Source organism: Ranitomeya imitator, chromosome 4 (assembly GCF_032444005.1).
Source record: "Ranitomeya imitator isolate aRanImi1 chromosome 4, aRanImi1.pri, whole genome shotgun sequence".
Classification (NCBI taxonomy): Eukaryota; Metazoa; Chordata; class Amphibia; order Anura; family Dendrobatidae; genus Ranitomeya; species Ranitomeya imitator.
Window position 1 is genome coordinate 583,780,176 of NC_091285.1, and position 16,798 is coordinate 583,796,973.

Consider the following 16,798-nt stretch of genomic DNA (forward strand, 5'->3'; position numbering starts at 1 on the left):
ACACCATGACCAGACCACATAGTGACCGAATAATACTACATACAAGGGACAAATACCACAACACCATTTCCAGACCACATATTACCACCACATAGTGACTGAATACTACAATACTGATCAGTAATAAAAAAAAACCGCAATACTATCACCATAAGTGCCAGTATTCACAGGAGATCTGTACTTAGTATGCAGTATCTGTGTAGAGGTAATACAGAGATCACTGGTGACATTATACACAGGACCTCTATATAGTATACAGTGTATAGTGTCAGTGTATAGGTAACACTGACTCACCAGTGACGTCTCTAGGTGAAGTCCTTCATCTTTCATCCAGCACAGACCGCCATCATTCCTTCCAGCCAGGACTCGTTTCTGCAGGAAATAACACAGTTATCTCGAGCTCCGCTTGCAGAACACATTACTTAATTTTTCACAACTTCTACATTACATCACATGAAGAAAAAAAGGTGATATAGTGTCACTCTGCACAGTAACAGGACCGCCGCCCCATTTAAAACAGTATACTCAAAAAATAAAATAAATACATCACTGCAGTAATAATATCCCTTAATTAGCCCCTATGGTAATAATATTCCCCACCCTGGCCCCGTTTCTCATTCCTGGCTCCAGCCATATGTTCTCGCATCCTGCCCTCATGAGTATCCATTCTACCCCATATGATCTCCACATCCTGCCCCACCAGCCTCCATCGTATCCGTCCTGCCCCATGATCCAATCCTGCCCCGTGTCTCCAATCATGCCCCGTATCTACATTCTGCCCATGCCTCAAGTCCTGCCCCCAGTGTGTCCAGCATATTACCCCCATGTTGTCCAGCAATCTGCCCCAGTGTGTCCAGCATATTACCCCCATGTTGTCCAGCAATCTGCCCCAGTGTGTCCAGCATATTACCCCCAGTGTGTCCAGCAATCTGCCCCAGTATGTCCAGCACTGCCCCCAGTGTGTCCAGCAATCTGCCCCAGTGTCCAGCCTTTCCCCAGTGTGTCCAGCAGTCTGCCCCAGTGTGTCCAGCATATTACCCCCAGTGTCCAGCATTGCCCCAGTGTGTCCAGCATATTACCCCCAGTGTGTCCAGCAATCTGCCCCAGTGTCCAGCATTGCCCCAGTGTGTCCAGAAGTCTGCCCCAGGGTCTCCAGCATTGCCTCAATGTGTCCAGAAATCTGCCCCAGGGTCTCCAGTATTGCCCCAGTGTGTCCAGCAATCTGCCCCATGGTCTCCTGTATTGCCCCAGTGTGTCCAGCATTCTGCCCCATGGTCTCCAGTATTGCCCCGGTGTATCCAGCAATCTGCCCCATGGTCTCCTGTATTGCCCCAGTGTGTCCAGCATTCTGCCCCATGGTCTCCAGTATTGCCCAAGTGTGTCCAGCAATCTGCCCCATGGTCTCCTGTATTGCCCCAGTGTGTCCAGCATTCTGCCACATGGTCTCCTGTATTGCCCCAGTGTGTCCAGCATTCTGCCCCATGGTCTCCAGTATTGCCCCAGTGTGTCCAGCAATCTGCCCCATGGTCTCCTGTATTGCCCCAGTGTGTCCAGCAATCTGCCCCATGGTCTCCTGTATTGCCCCAGTGTGTCCAGCATTCTGCCACATGGTCTCCTGTATTGCCCCAGTGTGTCCAGCAATCTGCCCCATGGTCTCCTGTATTGCCCCAGTGTGTCCAGCATTCTGCCACATGGTCTCCTGTATTGCCCCAGTGTGTCCAGCATTCTGCCCCATGGTCTCCAGTATTGCCCCAGTGTGTCCAGCAATCTGCCCCATGGTCTCCTGTATTGCCCCAGTGTGTCCAGCAATCTGCCCCATGGTCTCCTGTATTGCCCCAGTGTGTCCAGCATTCTGCCACATGGTCTCCTGTATTGCCCCAGTGTGTCCAGCAATCTGCCCCATGGTCTCCAGTATTGCCCCAGTGTGTCCAGCAATCTGCCCCATAGTCTCCCGTATTGCCCCAGTGTGTCCAGCAATCTGCCCCATGGTCTCATGTATTGCCCCAGTGTGTCCAGCAATCTGCCCCATGGTCTCATGTATTGCCCCAGTGTGTCCAGCAATCTGCCCCATGGTCTCATGTATTGCCCCAGTGTGTCCAGCAATCTGCCCCATGGTCTCCAGTATTGCCCCAGTGTGTCCAGCATTGCCCCAGCCCCAGACAGTCAGACATAAAGAAAAAAAAAAAAAAGTAAAATCCTCACCTCTCCCGTTCCTAGCGCAGGTCCAGTGCAGTCAGCGTCTCTCCGGCTCTGCGACGCTCAGGACAGAGAGGCAGAGCGGCGCGCACAGTAGTGACGTCATCGCGCCCTCTGCTCTGAGACGTCGCAGAGTCAGAGGACGCTGCAGCTGCCGGCGCCGCAGGAACCAGGAGAGGTGAGTATAGAGCGGGGGGCGGGGTCCGGTGGTGGGGGGAGCTGGCCCTGGTCGTGGCGGCGGACGGCGCCGCCCGAAGATTTAAAGGGGCGTCTTTTTTTTTTTTTTTCTTCTCCTGCAGCGCCGGCCGCCCCCCGCATTGTGCCGCCCGGGGCGGACCGCCCCCCCCCACACCCCCCTTCCTACGCCACTGGGACCATCATTTATTTTTCAACAGGACAATGACTCCAAACACACCTCCAGGCTGTGTAAGAGCTGTTTGACCAAGAAAGAGAGTGATGGGGTGCTACGCCAGATGACCTGGCCTCCACAGTCACCAGACCTGAACCCAATGGAGATGGTTTGGGGTGAGCTGGACCGCAGAGTGAAGGCAAAAGGGCCAACACGTGCTAAGCATCTCTGGGAACTCTTTCAAGATTGTTGGAAGACCATTCCCGGTGACTACCTCTTGAAGATCATCAAGAGAATGCCAAGAGTGCAAAGCAGTCATCAAAGCAAAATGTGGCTACTTTGAAGAACCTAGAATATAAGACATATTTTCAGTTGTTTCACACTTTTTTGTTAAGTATATAATTCCACATGTTTTAATTCATGGTTTTGATGCGTTCAGTGTGAATGTACAATTTTCAGTCATGAAAATACCGAAAAATCTTTAAATGAGAAGGTGTGTCCAAACTTTTGGTCTGTACTGTATGTATGTGTATATATATATATATATATATATATATAGATATATATATATCTATATATATATATATATATATATATATATATATATATATATATATATATATATATATATATAATTATTATATATATATATATATATAATTATTTTATTTTTTTCACCCAGACTCCCATTTCTAGACAGATGTTGCGGTCTCTTGCCCCTCATGAGTGCAGACCAGGATACTGGTTTGCAGGAGATGACACAGCTCTGGTGGGGGACCTGTTCTCATTGAAGACATTTTTATCTCGTACTTAGTATTTTATCTTGTTTTACAGAGAGATGCAAAGGGCCAGCAGCTTTTCGATCTCCTCTGTCACCACCTGAATCTGCTGGAGAAAGACTACTTTGGAATCCGATATGTAGATCCCGACAAGCAGAGAGTAAGTGAAAGAACAGCTGAAAATAGTGAAAAAGAAACATTTATTATCAATAATCCAATTATGACTCTTATCAATTGTCCAATTATTTCCAGATAAATACTGTAGTGATTAGGCATAATTACAGAATATACCATTCACCTGACCTGTAGCTGATATCTTCTCTGACTGTAGTCTTCCATATCAACCACAATGCTCACCATGACAGCGACAGTTCCCCCCGTCACAGCTTGGTTACCCTTCTCTGTCATTAGTGCTCCCCATGATGGCCACAGTGCCCCCCATAGCAGCCACTATGCCCTTTATGCCAGCACAATGCCACTCTGGCTTGCCATAGTGTCCGCATGCCAGCCTTAGTCCCCTTTTTTTCCCATTAGCCCAGTCCGTGCTTGCCTCTGTCAGGGGGAATTCTTTCAAGTGGACGACGCGCACACCTGCTCTGTTCTCAGGGAAACATTTGTTTCCTAGCTAGTTTTTAATTATAGTCACATTTCAAGGACAAACTGAAAAGGTGAAAATCATCATCCCAGAACATGGCACCGGGCAAAAGACCGTACTCACATGCCCCTAGTGCTAAGGCCTAGCGATGCTATAAATCCAGAAAGAGGGGACACAACTATTGAAGAGAACCTGTCAGTCGATTCATGCTGCCCAAACCGCGAGCAGCATAAAGCAGAGCCTGGCTGCACGATTGCCCCAAGGTATGTTTTTTCTGAAATGGGGACACAACATTATTTAGAGATCAGCATCGGTCCAGTTGATTGACAGGTCTCTCCTGTGTGTGTACATTGAGAGAGAAACATGTCAATCAAATAGAGCAGTGCGAGGAATAGCTGGATGGGAAGGCAGTGTGCTAGTGTCGTCTATTTCGATAGACCCAGGATGGATCTTCAAACTATGTTTCCTGTAAAAGGCCAGAGCGCGTCAGAAATATACATACTTGGTTGCAATTGCGCAGCCAGGCTCTGATTCATGCTGCCATGGCTTGGACAACATGAATCGACTGGTAGATTCCCTTTAAGCAAACAATCACTGGTTCCATAAGACTACGTTCCCACAATGAGTATTTGGTGAGCTTTCGATGTTACAGAGTTTCTGCTGCATTTCTAAGCTAAGTTCCTTGGGTTTTTTTAGTGCCTTTTTTTTAACCTTTAATTCCATTTTTGACGCTGCGGTTCCTGTTGACATGTCATGCTTTAAATAAAGCTGCCTTGTTTTTGATACTTCCTGGTCTTTGGCTTTGACCAAACTTTATTAATACAGTCATATTTGTATTACACGCATTTAGTGCGTTTCCGCAGTCGAAATGGACTAAAAATTTGCACGCCAAAAACAATTTTTTGGACAGAAAATGCTGTGCGTGTCACAGTAGCAGCTTTCTGCTTAAGATCTGTTGGCATTTTAAGCTCGGGTTTTGCTCTTTGCAATGCAGAGGATAAAATATGCGGTTTTCCTCTACAAAATAGTCAGCGGTTAAATTCACAGCTCTGCGTGAAAATCTTATCTTCCCATGGTCTTACTGCCCATACACTACAGAAAACTCTGCTGAAGCTTCTTTCTTACACGTAGGTGATGCCGCCTTGTTGTAGTTACAGTCCGGGATATTAAAGGATCATTAGACAGAGCTCTCTGTTGACCTTTGGTATAGTTATACTGGTAATCAGGTCACCCCTAATCCACCCTGTCTAAATCATTACAATTGCGCTAATCTTTCCTGCTGCTGACATCCGCACATTCCTTTAATTACTGCAGTCGTCTGCCTGTAAACCCTCTCTAGCTCTGCCATGTCCTCCTTACGTAATAAAGACCAAAACTATGTGTAATATTCCATGTGTGGCCAGACGAGTGAAATCATAAGACGCTGTTCACATGTACATCCCGACCTCAGCCGTTGCATGGCATGATCTGACTTCTTTCACGCTATGACTAGGCGGATGTGGCATAGCCGCGTGCCGCTCTGGGCATGAGCTGCCTGCAATTACACCTAGCATTACGTATCTCTTCAACAAAACAGAAAAAGGCAAGTGCCTGCTGCCATTCTTCCCATATAGATGGTGCTCTCAGTGACATTTTTGCCATTTTTTTTTTTTTTTACAAAAACATTGTGGCCAGATATTTTCTGATAGTAGAGGTATATTCTAAAATGTGAGGCAGAATCACAATGGCTGGGTGTTGTCACCAGCAGTGGTCCTTGGGGCAGATCAAAGCTTGTGCTTTTGGCATTGAGACGTCTGTGTTTCACCGATAGAGCATGTGCCCATTATAGCCTAACGGGCTGGTCTCATGTCCTTGGACTTTTACGTACCTGTTAGGCTAGGTTCACACTTGCGTTGTGCAGTCCGTTCAACAAATCCGTTAAACGGACTGCACTAACGCAAGTGCCAACTTTGGCACTGCGCTAGCGCAGATGGAGCATCTGCTAGCTCCATCTGCACTAGCAGTGCGCTAGCAGTGACGGACCCGGAAACGCTGCAGCCCGCATCTCGGGTCCGTCACTCAATGACGGCACATCGCTAGCGCACGCCCATTGTGGGCGTGCGCTAGCGATGCGTTCGCCTTTGCCAGTAATGGCGGCGTTAACGGACTACGTTACACGCGTTATGCCGCGGTGTAACGTAGTCCGTTAAAGGGGTTCACACAACGCAGTGTGAACCCAGCCTTAACAAAAAACATGTACTGTATGTTTGAGATCTGAGTCGGGGATCAAACTCGCCAATTCAGGTCAGTGAAAAAAAAAACAGCACACAGATTAAATAGGATGGGTCATTTATGTGGAAGAAAAAAATGGTTGTCTGAATAAGGCCCTATTCATGGCCTGGTCCTAGGTATTTGCAAGCAGGTAAACTTCCTCAACATGTTTGTATTTGTCGACCAGGCCTCCTACTGATGTCTCCCAGTAGGTCAAAGGATTGATCACTACTAGTGATGAATGAGTGTGCTTGTTACTCGAGTTTTCCGAGCATGCTCGGGTGTTCTCCGAGTATTTTGGGCGTGTTCGTAGATTATGTTTGTGCATGATTTGCGGCTGCTAGACAGCCTGAATACATGTGGGGATTCCCTAACAAACAGGCAATCCCTGCAAGTGTTCAGGTTGTCTAGTAGCCGCAAATCATTCAGCTGCAGTGACACAGACATAATCTCCGAGCAAGCCCAAAATACTCGGAGAACACCTGAGCATGCTCGGAAATCTTGAGCAACTAATACACTCGCTGATCACTAATCACTATCCCCAAAATGTGCCTTAATTGACAATCAAGCTGCCCTCACACTTTAGACCATTGTTACAAATCTGGAGGTTTTGGACAGTTTTTTGTGCTGCAATGAGATCAGGCTGTGACTGGCCCACAGGAGAGCAGGAGAATCCTCTGGTGGGACGCACCCTCTTATAGGAGCAGGACTTGGCACTATATACATGAATCACTGTGTACAGACAAACAATGGTGGCATCTTACTCATTTACCAATCTACCAAGTTTACTTTGTGATTGAGGATAATGTCACTTTTGCATGTAGCTGAAAAGTGTGGCCCTGGAGCTGGTTACTGGAGGGCACTTGGCCCCACAGTCCGACACTGAGTGAGACCCATGCTGTGCGTTATCCTGTGCGGACACCAGGCTCCAAATGTGGTCACTATGGTGGTGTCTAGACAGCCAGGGATATTATCATTAATCTCTGTCTTCCCTAGACGGCCATGGATACTATTTTTACCCATCAACCAACCTAAATCACCAGTGATATTAAAAGCAAACACTAAAAACCACTCTTCACCAGCAGGACTATTATTTATCATACCCCTAAATGACCCATCAGGGATATTATGTGCTGACCTATTGATCGCCAGGAATACCACTGATATTAAAGTTGCCTCCACACATCACCACACTTATTATAGTGACTGTTCAGTATTGTAGCCCCTGGCTGCAGAGCCACAGTAAGCATTGAGCCCCCCAGGGATGCAGAAAGCCGCTGTTACACAGGGTCATATTTTCTTAAAAATGTTCATGAGATTGTATGACGAATATCTTCACATTCGCTTCAGCTAAAAGGGAGAAATGAAATAATGCTTTGTGTAATGGTGAATTTCATTTTATTAGGTAGTCAGGCAATTTGTTGAGAATGCCATGCTTTGGCCACTAGGGGGCATTGCAGCATTTGAGGTCATTCTGGATGCTGTGTGCAGCAGGGGGGCATTTGCAGTGGCCGCGGCCATTCCTGGCCATCTTTGCTTACATTCCAGTGATTTCTGCGGTGCTTCTCCCATGTTACTGACAACAGCACACAATAAATGGAATCACAGTGCCCTCATCCTCTCAATGAGAAGAATTTCTTAATTTTACAGGATATTAAAAAATATTTCTTTTTGGAAAGACTGGGTTAGATCTCTACATTAAATATACTTTGTGCGAACCTAAATTTTCACCTTGTCATAAGTTATCTTTAAAGGCTTAAAGGAGTTATTCAGGATTTTGATATTGATGATCTACCCTAAGGGTAAGTTCCCATCATCAGTGTTTGCTGAGTTTTTAGCGTACAGAAACGTCTGCAACTATTTCTCACCTTAGCTTACTTGCATTTTTTCCTTGTATTTTTCATGCGTTTTTGTCTCAATAAACTTGGTTGAAACATGGGCAGCAGATCAAACAGGATGTTGCCCAAAACAAAGAGTTCAGCACTTAAATACATATACAGACATAAAACAGTATAAAGATATAGCAAGATAGATGATAGAAATATATCAGATAGGATAGAAAGATATCCTGCCGCTATCTAATTTCCCAACCTCCCTACATATTATAAACGTACCCCTTTTAGTGCCTTTTATATGGCACCAAAGGGTTTTTAGCTTTGTTTAACCTTCTAAGTAAATAAATAAAACACTGGTTCCCGCTTATTTTTGATAACCAGCCAAGGTAAAGCAGACAACTGCCGGCTTATATTAACAGCCTGGGAAGGTCCATAGGTAGTGGGCCCTTCCCAGCCTAAAAATACAAGCCCGCAGCCAGTTCTGGCACTTGGCCTCTGCTCTTCTTGATCGCCCTTGTACGGTAGCAAATGGAGGAATGGATTTTGGGGTTGATGTTACCTGTGAATTGTCCAAAAAAACGAGTAGCCATCATTCTTGGTGTTAGTAATGAAGAAGTGTCTATCAGAAATCCAAATGACTAACCCAGTAAGTATAAAGATATAAAAAAAAACCACAAAAAATATTTTATAAAAAAAAAATAAATTCCCTGACTTTTTTCCCCTGGTTCACCAAGAAAAAAGCCGTGCAGGTCCGCCGTAGTCCAAATATGCTGTGTCCAGAACACTAGTAACACTGATTGTGGGAATGTACCCTAAGGGTAGGGCTACACGACACTATAAAAAAAAAAAAAAAAAAAAAAATCCGATTTTCATCCAGAAAATTGGGACGATTTTTCATCACTTGTCACCCGTCTGCTGTCCATATACAATTTTTTTTTTACAGCAGCTATTAATCATTTACGGTTTCCTTTGTTACAGAATTGCAGTGTATCTGTAAAAATCGGATGCTGTAATGTGGCCCCGTGTGGAGTCCTATTTTGTTTTATCACTATGGACTTGAATAGGCGAGTCTAATTCAATTTTCAGAGGAAAGTCGTGCATGCTGTGGTTTTTTTCACATGCAGATTTAGTGAGTGAGAAAAATTGCTCATCTGCATTCTCCTATTGAATTACATTGGTCCGAGTGCAATCTGTTTTTTTTTAACGGATAGCAGTCAGACCGAAAATACGATCTTGTTCACGAGCCCCTAGGATAAGGCTGGGTTCACATTGCGTTCAGTGTCTCCGTTTAACGGACTACGTTACACCGCGGCATAACGCGGTGTAACGTAGTCCGTTAACGGCGCCATTGATTGCAATGTCGGACGCATCGCTAGCGCACGCCCACTATGGGCGTGCACTAGCGATGTGTCCGACATTGAGTGACTGACCCGAGACGCGGGCTGCAGCATTTCCGGGTCCGTCACCGCTAGCGCAGATGGAGCTAGCAGATGCTCCGTCTGCGCTAGCGCTGTGCAAGGTCGGCACTTGCGTCAGCGCAGTCCATTTAACGTATGCGTTGAACGGACTGCACTAATGCAATGTGAACCTAGCCTAAGTCATCAATATAAGGTCTGATCCCTGTTTGCAGCTCAGGTAACAGCCAGCATGGAGCTGGAACACTGTAGACATGGTTGATTCTGTTTTTGGGTACGGCCAGTACTGTGGTGCGGCAGCGACTGAATGTTTGCACTTGCAATCATTTAGTAGCATTCAAAATAATAGCAGTCCAATATGACTGACCAGATTAATCAGTGGTTTTGGTATAAACTTTATTACCACATGTCAAACAATTTACCAGTTGGTGCCATAGATTCTAAGAAACCACCAGACTCCACATTTATGATCTGCAAGTTTTTGAGTCTGTGTATTGGGGCTTGTTTCCATTTGCGAGAAACACGTCCGTGTCTCGCATGTGAAAACCAAGCTTTGGCGCCGGCACTTGGGAGCGGAGCGTGCGGCTCCATGTGTTGCTGTGCGGCTGCACGCTCCGCTCTGGAGTGACGGCGCCACAGCTTGGTTTTCACATGCGAGACACGGAAGTGTTTCTCGCAAATGGAAACGAGCCCTTAGAATACCGTAATTAATTGAAAGGAGGTGTGCTCAATATAATAGCAGTGTGGAGTTCAGTTAGTGAGTAGTGATGAGCGAGTATACTCGTTGCTCAGGTTTTCCCCAGCATGCTCGGGTGGTCTCTGAGTATTTGTAACTGCTTGGAGATTTAGTTTTCATCGCGGCAGCTGAATGATTTACAGCTACTAGCCAGGCTGAGTACATGTGGGGGTTGCCTGGTTGCTAGGGAATCCCCACATGTAATCAAGACTGCTACTAGCTGTAAATCATGCTGCTGAGGCGATGAAAACGTAATCTCCGAGCAGTCATAAATACTTGGAGACCACCCGAGCGTGCTCGAGAAAACCTGAGCAACGAGTACACTCGCTCATCAATATTAGTGAGGTCAATCATTCTGTGAAGAAACAGGCGTGAATCAGGTGGCCCCTAAGGGTGAAACCAGGACATGTTGTGCATGCATTTCTCCTTGAAAGCCTGAGAAATATGGGCCGTTTGAGACATTGTTCAGAAGAACAGCGTACTTTGATTAAAAAAGTTGATTGGGGGGGGTAAAACTTATAAAGAACTGCAGACAATGATCGGCTGTTCAGCTAAAATGATCTCCAATGCTTTAAAAAGGCAAACCAGAGAGACATGGAAGAAAATGGAAGACTACCATTCCAATGGATGGAAGAAGAGCCAGAATGGCGAAGGCTCAGCCAATGATCAGCTCCAGGATGATCAAAGACAGTCTGAAGTTACCTGTGAGGACAGTGACAGCTAGAAGACGCCTGTGTGACGCTAATCTATGCTGAAGAGGATATGCCCTTGAAATGGGTGTTTGAACAAGACATTGACCCTAAGCGCACGAGTAAATGAGCAAAATCTTGGCTCCAGTCCAACAAAATTGAGGTTATGGAGTGGCCAGCCCAATCCCTGGACCTTAATCCGACAAAACACTTGTGGGGGGGAAATCAAAAATTCAGTTTCTGGAAGGGGGCGTGTCCTAGCTGGCCATGTGAGCGGACACAGGGAAGAGCGCTCCCGCTGCCAGAAGGACAAAGAATTCTGTTTTAACCCCGATTTTCGGGGATACTTACTAGCCTCTGGCTGGCTGAAGGTCCGGAGAGTGCAGCGGTGTGGAGCGGCGGGTCCGGAGTCGGCAGCGATGACCAGGAGGCAGCAGAAAGACGCTGGTACCGGCGATGCAGGAGCCAGCCAAGATGGCGCCGATGCCAGAGAGGACACTGAGAAGGAGAACGCCGCATGTCAGCGGCGCATGGAGGTGGCCGCAAAGCTGCAGCAGTATGCCAGAGTGGAGGCTGCTGAGGAGGCAGAACCAGGATCCGGAGCTGACCAGGAGGTGGAGGAAGCAGGCACAGCTGAGCAGCACGAGGTACAGAAGGGGACAGAAGGAGGCAGTATGGCGGGGGCTAGTGGGGGACCTGGAGGCATACCGCAGGGAGAGGAGCCGACTCTTAGGGATGTTATTACCCTGATCTCCTCGTGCCAGCAATCCCTGAATTCCCTAGCCCAGCAGATGCAGGAAGTCAAAGGGGACACGGCACAGATTAATGCGGCCCTGCAGAAAATGGACAAACGTATAGGAGTGGTGGAGGAGAGGGTGAGCACGGCAGAAGATCACATAGTTAAACTACAAAAAGCTGAAAAGAAATTCACCCAAGCAATAGCCGAGCTCGCTGCCAAAAATGAGGATCTGGAAAATAGATCCAGAAGGAATAATATACGTACAGTGGGGCTGCCTGAAAAGACTGAGGGGAGAAATCCCACTGAGTTTGTTGAGAACTGGCTGCTGGAGAAGATTGGGAGCACAGTGTTGACAAAAGTCTTTGCTGTTGAACGGGCTCATAGGGTCCCGCCGCAGCCCCCTGCCCCAGGAGCGAATCCCCGTACCATGCTTGCTAAAATACTCAATTACAGGGACAGAGACATTATCCTCAGGAAGGCTAGGGAGATGGAGGATCTGACGGCTGGAGGTCAAAAAATCGCCATTTATCCGGATTATTCCGCTGCGTTTCAGAAGCAGCGGATGAAGTTTACTGGAGTCAAGCGGCGACTGAGGGACCTGGGAGTGCAGTATTCAGTGATGTTTCCCGCCAAGCTGAGACTGGTGGCTTTTAATAAGACCCACTTTTTCCTGACACCGGAGGACGCTACAAGTGGCTTGGCACCAATGAGAAAAAGCTGAAAGGAGTGGGCGACTGACATGTCGACGAGATCTGGCTGGAAATTGTTTTCTCTGTTGTTGGCGGAGAGTTTTGCGCTTGTTAGCGTCGGTTAAAAAGTTAAGCAACTGCTGAGGGTTTTGCTGGGCCATGTTGAGGACTGGCCGGGAAGGGACAGTACCGTCTACTAAATGTGGGGGAGGAGGGCTATGGCGGGTACTGTAAATTGGTTTGGTACTTTTCTTATATGTACATATAAGTGCAATGTTAAGATATAATAAAGTGAAAAGTTGGGGGAAATTATGTCTGTTATGGCAGCGGGACGCGAATGGAGAGGGTTAAGTAAGGGAGAGTGTTCGCAGTGGGCAGTGGAGCCCCACTCTTGCTGAGAGGAAGAATGCGTTATACTGGGGAGCAAGTTGGGAGGGGGTAGGGGGTGCGGGAGGGGTGGGGCAGCTCATACTCGGGAAATTGGATACTATGAGAAATGATGAGCCACATGAGGGGAGAGTATATTAAAATATTGTGTTGGAATGTGAGAGGACTGGCGGATAAAACACGGCGGGCGGCAAGTCTACAGTATGTTCGAGAGCAGAAGGTCTCAATGATATGTCTGTTGGAGACACATTTAGTGCGGGAGAGGGTGAACGTATTGAATAGGCGCTGGATACAGAGGGCGTGTCATTCTACTTTCTCGACGTACTCTAGGGGTGTGTCTGTGTTGATTCCTGCGGGGGTGCAGTATGAGGAGGTAGCGGTAAAGGAAGATGTGGATGGTCAGTATGTGGTGGTGAAATGTAAAATGAATGGAGTATTGATGTGTATAGCGGCAATGCATATTCCGCCCCCATACTCAAGCAAGAAGATAAGAGAGGTGCTGGAGAGGGTAGAGCGTTGGGGACCGTTACCATTACTAATTATTGGCAACCTAAATAATATATGTGATGACTTTTGGGATAAGAACAAAAACCCCCAGAATAGGACAGTGGGACATATCACTACGTTTGGGACCTATGTCGGGGAAGTGGGCATGATTGATTTATGGAGAGTTAGGCATATCGGGGAGAGGGGTTACTCATGCTACACGCCAGCTCATGGTACTTTGTCTAGGCTTGATCTGGCACTGGGTAACCATTTACTGGATACGATGGTAAGGGACGTGAGATATTTGCCTAGGGCTCTCTCAGACCATAGTCCAGTTGAAGTGGAATTTCGGCCGGTGGGGACACAGACCGGGAGCAGGAGGGAGTGGAAAATTCACCCTAATTGGCTACACAGTATAGACTTGGAGAAGATTAAGAAGGAGTTGGTGGAATTTTTTGAGATAAATGAGGGAAGTGTAGACATGCTTACTGTGTGGGAAGCCATGAAAGCGTACTTGAGAGGGCTGTTGTTCAGGGATATTAGTAGGTGTAAGCGGAAATCGAGAGAGGCAGAGAGGTTGGCGATTGATGGGCTGAGGGTGGCGGAGGATGAGATGGTAAAAACGGGTACTCTGGAGGCTGGGAGGAGGTTAAAGGCAGCTCAGAGTCAGTTAGAGGTGGTTTTGCTGAGTAAGGCTGAAAGGAAGAGGGAATTCATGAATCTGGCCTATTACCAGGAGGGTGAATCGGTGGGTCATTTGCTATCGCTTGTGGCGTCTGCCCAGAGAAATACTTCCTTTGTTCATTCTCTGGTGTCTGGGAGCGGTATTGCTGTCTCTGAGACTTCAGAGATTTTGGAGATTTTTGCAGATTTTTATGCAGACTTATACTCCTCTCGGGTAGATGGGTCGATGGAGGACACGGTGGCGTTCCTTGAGGAGTTGGAGCTCCCAAGGCTGAGTGACATGGATAGGGAGGATTTGGAGGCTCCCATTACAGAGGAGGAATTGGGACGGGCATTGCAGTCGATGGCTAATGGGAAGGTGCCTGGCGTGGACGGATTTCCTGCCGAGATTTATAAATACTTGGGGGAAGTGTTGATCCCTAAATTGAAGGCGGTCCTGGAGGAGGCTAGGAATGGTGGAAGGCTACCGGCATCTATGCGGGAGGCCACAATAGTGGTGATTCCTAAGGAGGGGAAAGACCCCACACAGCCGGACTCATATCGGCCAATTTCTTTGCTTACTATAGACGTTAAACTCCTGGCTAAGGTGTTGGCGATGAGGTTGACAAGTGTTATTTCCGGCCTGGTACACTCAGATCAATCTGGCTTTATGCCTGATAGATCAACTGCGATCAACTTACGAAGGCTGTATATGAACTTGCAACTCAGATCTTATAACTGTGGCCAGAGAGTTATTGCATCTTTAGATGCTCACAAGGCGTTCAATAGTGTGGAGTGGGGGTATCTCTGGCAGGTGTTGCGAAGAATGGGGTTTGGACCGCAGTTCATATCCTGGATTCAACTAATGTACTCGATGCCGATGGCCAGGGTTAGGGTGAATGGGGAGTTGTCACGGACCATACAATTGGCTAGAGGGACGAGACAGGGGTGTCCGCTCTCCCCCCTTTTGTTTGCTCTGGCTGTGGAACCACTGGCTGCTACGCTTCGACGGTCTGATGAGATAACGGGGTTTAAATATGGGATGATTGAAGAAAGGGTGGCGCTGTATGTGGATGACATTTTGTTATTTCTGGCTGATCCAGTTGCATCCTTGGAGGGAGCCATTGGGATTATTGAACGATTCGGATCAGTGTCGGGACTTAGGATAAATTGGAGTAAGTCTTATCAAAATGATTCTGATGCCGAAAATACTGTATATTCTCCACAATGCGCCAGTTTGGATACCACGCGGGAAATTTAGACAGATCAACTCTCTGTTTAGGAATTTGATATGGGGGAGACAGCATCCGCGTATCAGACTGGAGACACTTCAGCGACCCAAGGATGATGGGGGTCTGGCATTGCCTTACCCTGAATTGTATTTTCTTGCAGCCCAGAGTCAACATTTAAAGAGCTGGGCGCATGAAGGGTCATCTGGAGCGGTACAGCGGTTGATGGAAGTGGTGACAAAAAGAAGGCCAGTGGTACAATGTTTGGAGGATGGATCCCTGGAGATTCTGGAGAAGTTACATCCGACTGTCCTGTTGATGCGCAAGCTGTGGAGTAGATTGAGGCATATACGTGGGATCACGGACTTGACTAGATACTCGCCGCTATGGCATAACAACAATCTCTAGGAATTTGAGGCACTGGGGGTACTGATAGAGTGGCTGGGCAAAGGGATTCAGTATGTGTATCAAATAATTGAGCAAGGTGAACTGAAATCATTTTCCCAATTGCAGGCGGAATTTGGTCTTGGGACTGCACGGGAGTATCAGTATTTGCGGATGAGGCATGCCTTTGGAGCTCAGAGTAGGGACGGAGGTATTAGGATTCAAAGGGATATAGTACTGGAATATGTGTGTAATGATGGGACGACTGAAGGGGTCATATCCACTCTGTATAAAGATTTGTTGCACACTTTCCTATTGGGGTTTCCAATAATGGCGAGAGCTAAATGGGAAAGGGATCTGGGTCCATTGGATAACGAGACTTGAGAGTCGGTGTTAGAATGGGTCCCAAGACTGTCGCTGAGTGAACCGTATAGAATGTCACAGCTTTATGTGATACACAGAGTTTATAAGTCTCCGATGGTGCTATATAAGGCAGAATTGCGTAATGACTCTGAATGTCCGAGGTGTAAATCTACGGATGCTGATATTTTCCATATGATGTGGACATGTCCGAGGTTGGTTGCCTTCTGGGTGGTAGTTTTGAGTCGTATGGAAGGTGCGTGTGGATGCACGGTGCCAAGGGATCCAGTTGTCTGTTTGTTGGGATGCGTGGATGAGATTGGAGTAGATAAACACCTAAAGATAGCTATTGCCAGATTGTTATACATGGCTAGGAAGGTAATAGCTCGAAATTGGATTAGGGAAGAGCCGCCGTCAAGAGGAGAGTTCCTCCAGTATGTGAAACAGGGCCTGACACTGGAAAAGGGGATTTATAAGAAGAGAGGGAAAATTGAAACGTTCAATAAATTATGGTCTTCATGGATTGCTATGGGATAGTAATGTAAAGTGTGGCTTATATGATCGGTTGAGGGATTGGATATTCTATTGTTTAATGATGGAAGTAACTAGCAAGGTGAGCTGCTTTGTTAGGTGGGGGCGGGGGGTCTTGGGATTGAAGGGGGTTGTTTGAAGGGGGAGGGGGGGAAACTTTGTATTGAAAATGTGAATGTAACATGTTAATTGCCTTGTTATTCTTAATAAAAATCTATTTGAACAAAAAAAAAAATTCAGTTTCTGAGGCAAAGCCGACAAATGGTAAAAAATTGTGGGATGTAGTCCAAGCATCCTGGGCTGGAATAACAGGTGACGGGGCCAGAAGTTGGTGACTCTATGGCTATGTGCACACGATGTGGATTTAGTGCGGATCCGCAGCGGATTTTTCTGTGCAGAAACGCTGCTGATCCGCACTGTGATTTACAGTACAATGTAAATCAATAGTGAAAAAAAAAGCTGTGCTAATGGTGCGGAAAAATCGGC

At 46.9% G+C, this 16,798-nt stretch overlaps 1 protein-coding gene across 1 annotated transcript in view; it reads left to right on the forward strand.

Moving 5' to 3' along the window:
- FRMD5 (FERM domain containing 5) overlaps positions 1-16,798 on the forward strand; it is a 156,657-nt gene that overhangs the window by 67,476 nt on the left and 72,383 nt on the right. Inside the window, exon 2 of the mRNA XM_069766470.1 lies at positions 3,380-3,484. Within this exon, the coding sequence (XP_069622571.1) occupies positions 3,380-3,484 (105 nt within the window). The remainder of the gene's footprint in view (positions 1-3,379; positions 3,485-16,798) is intronic.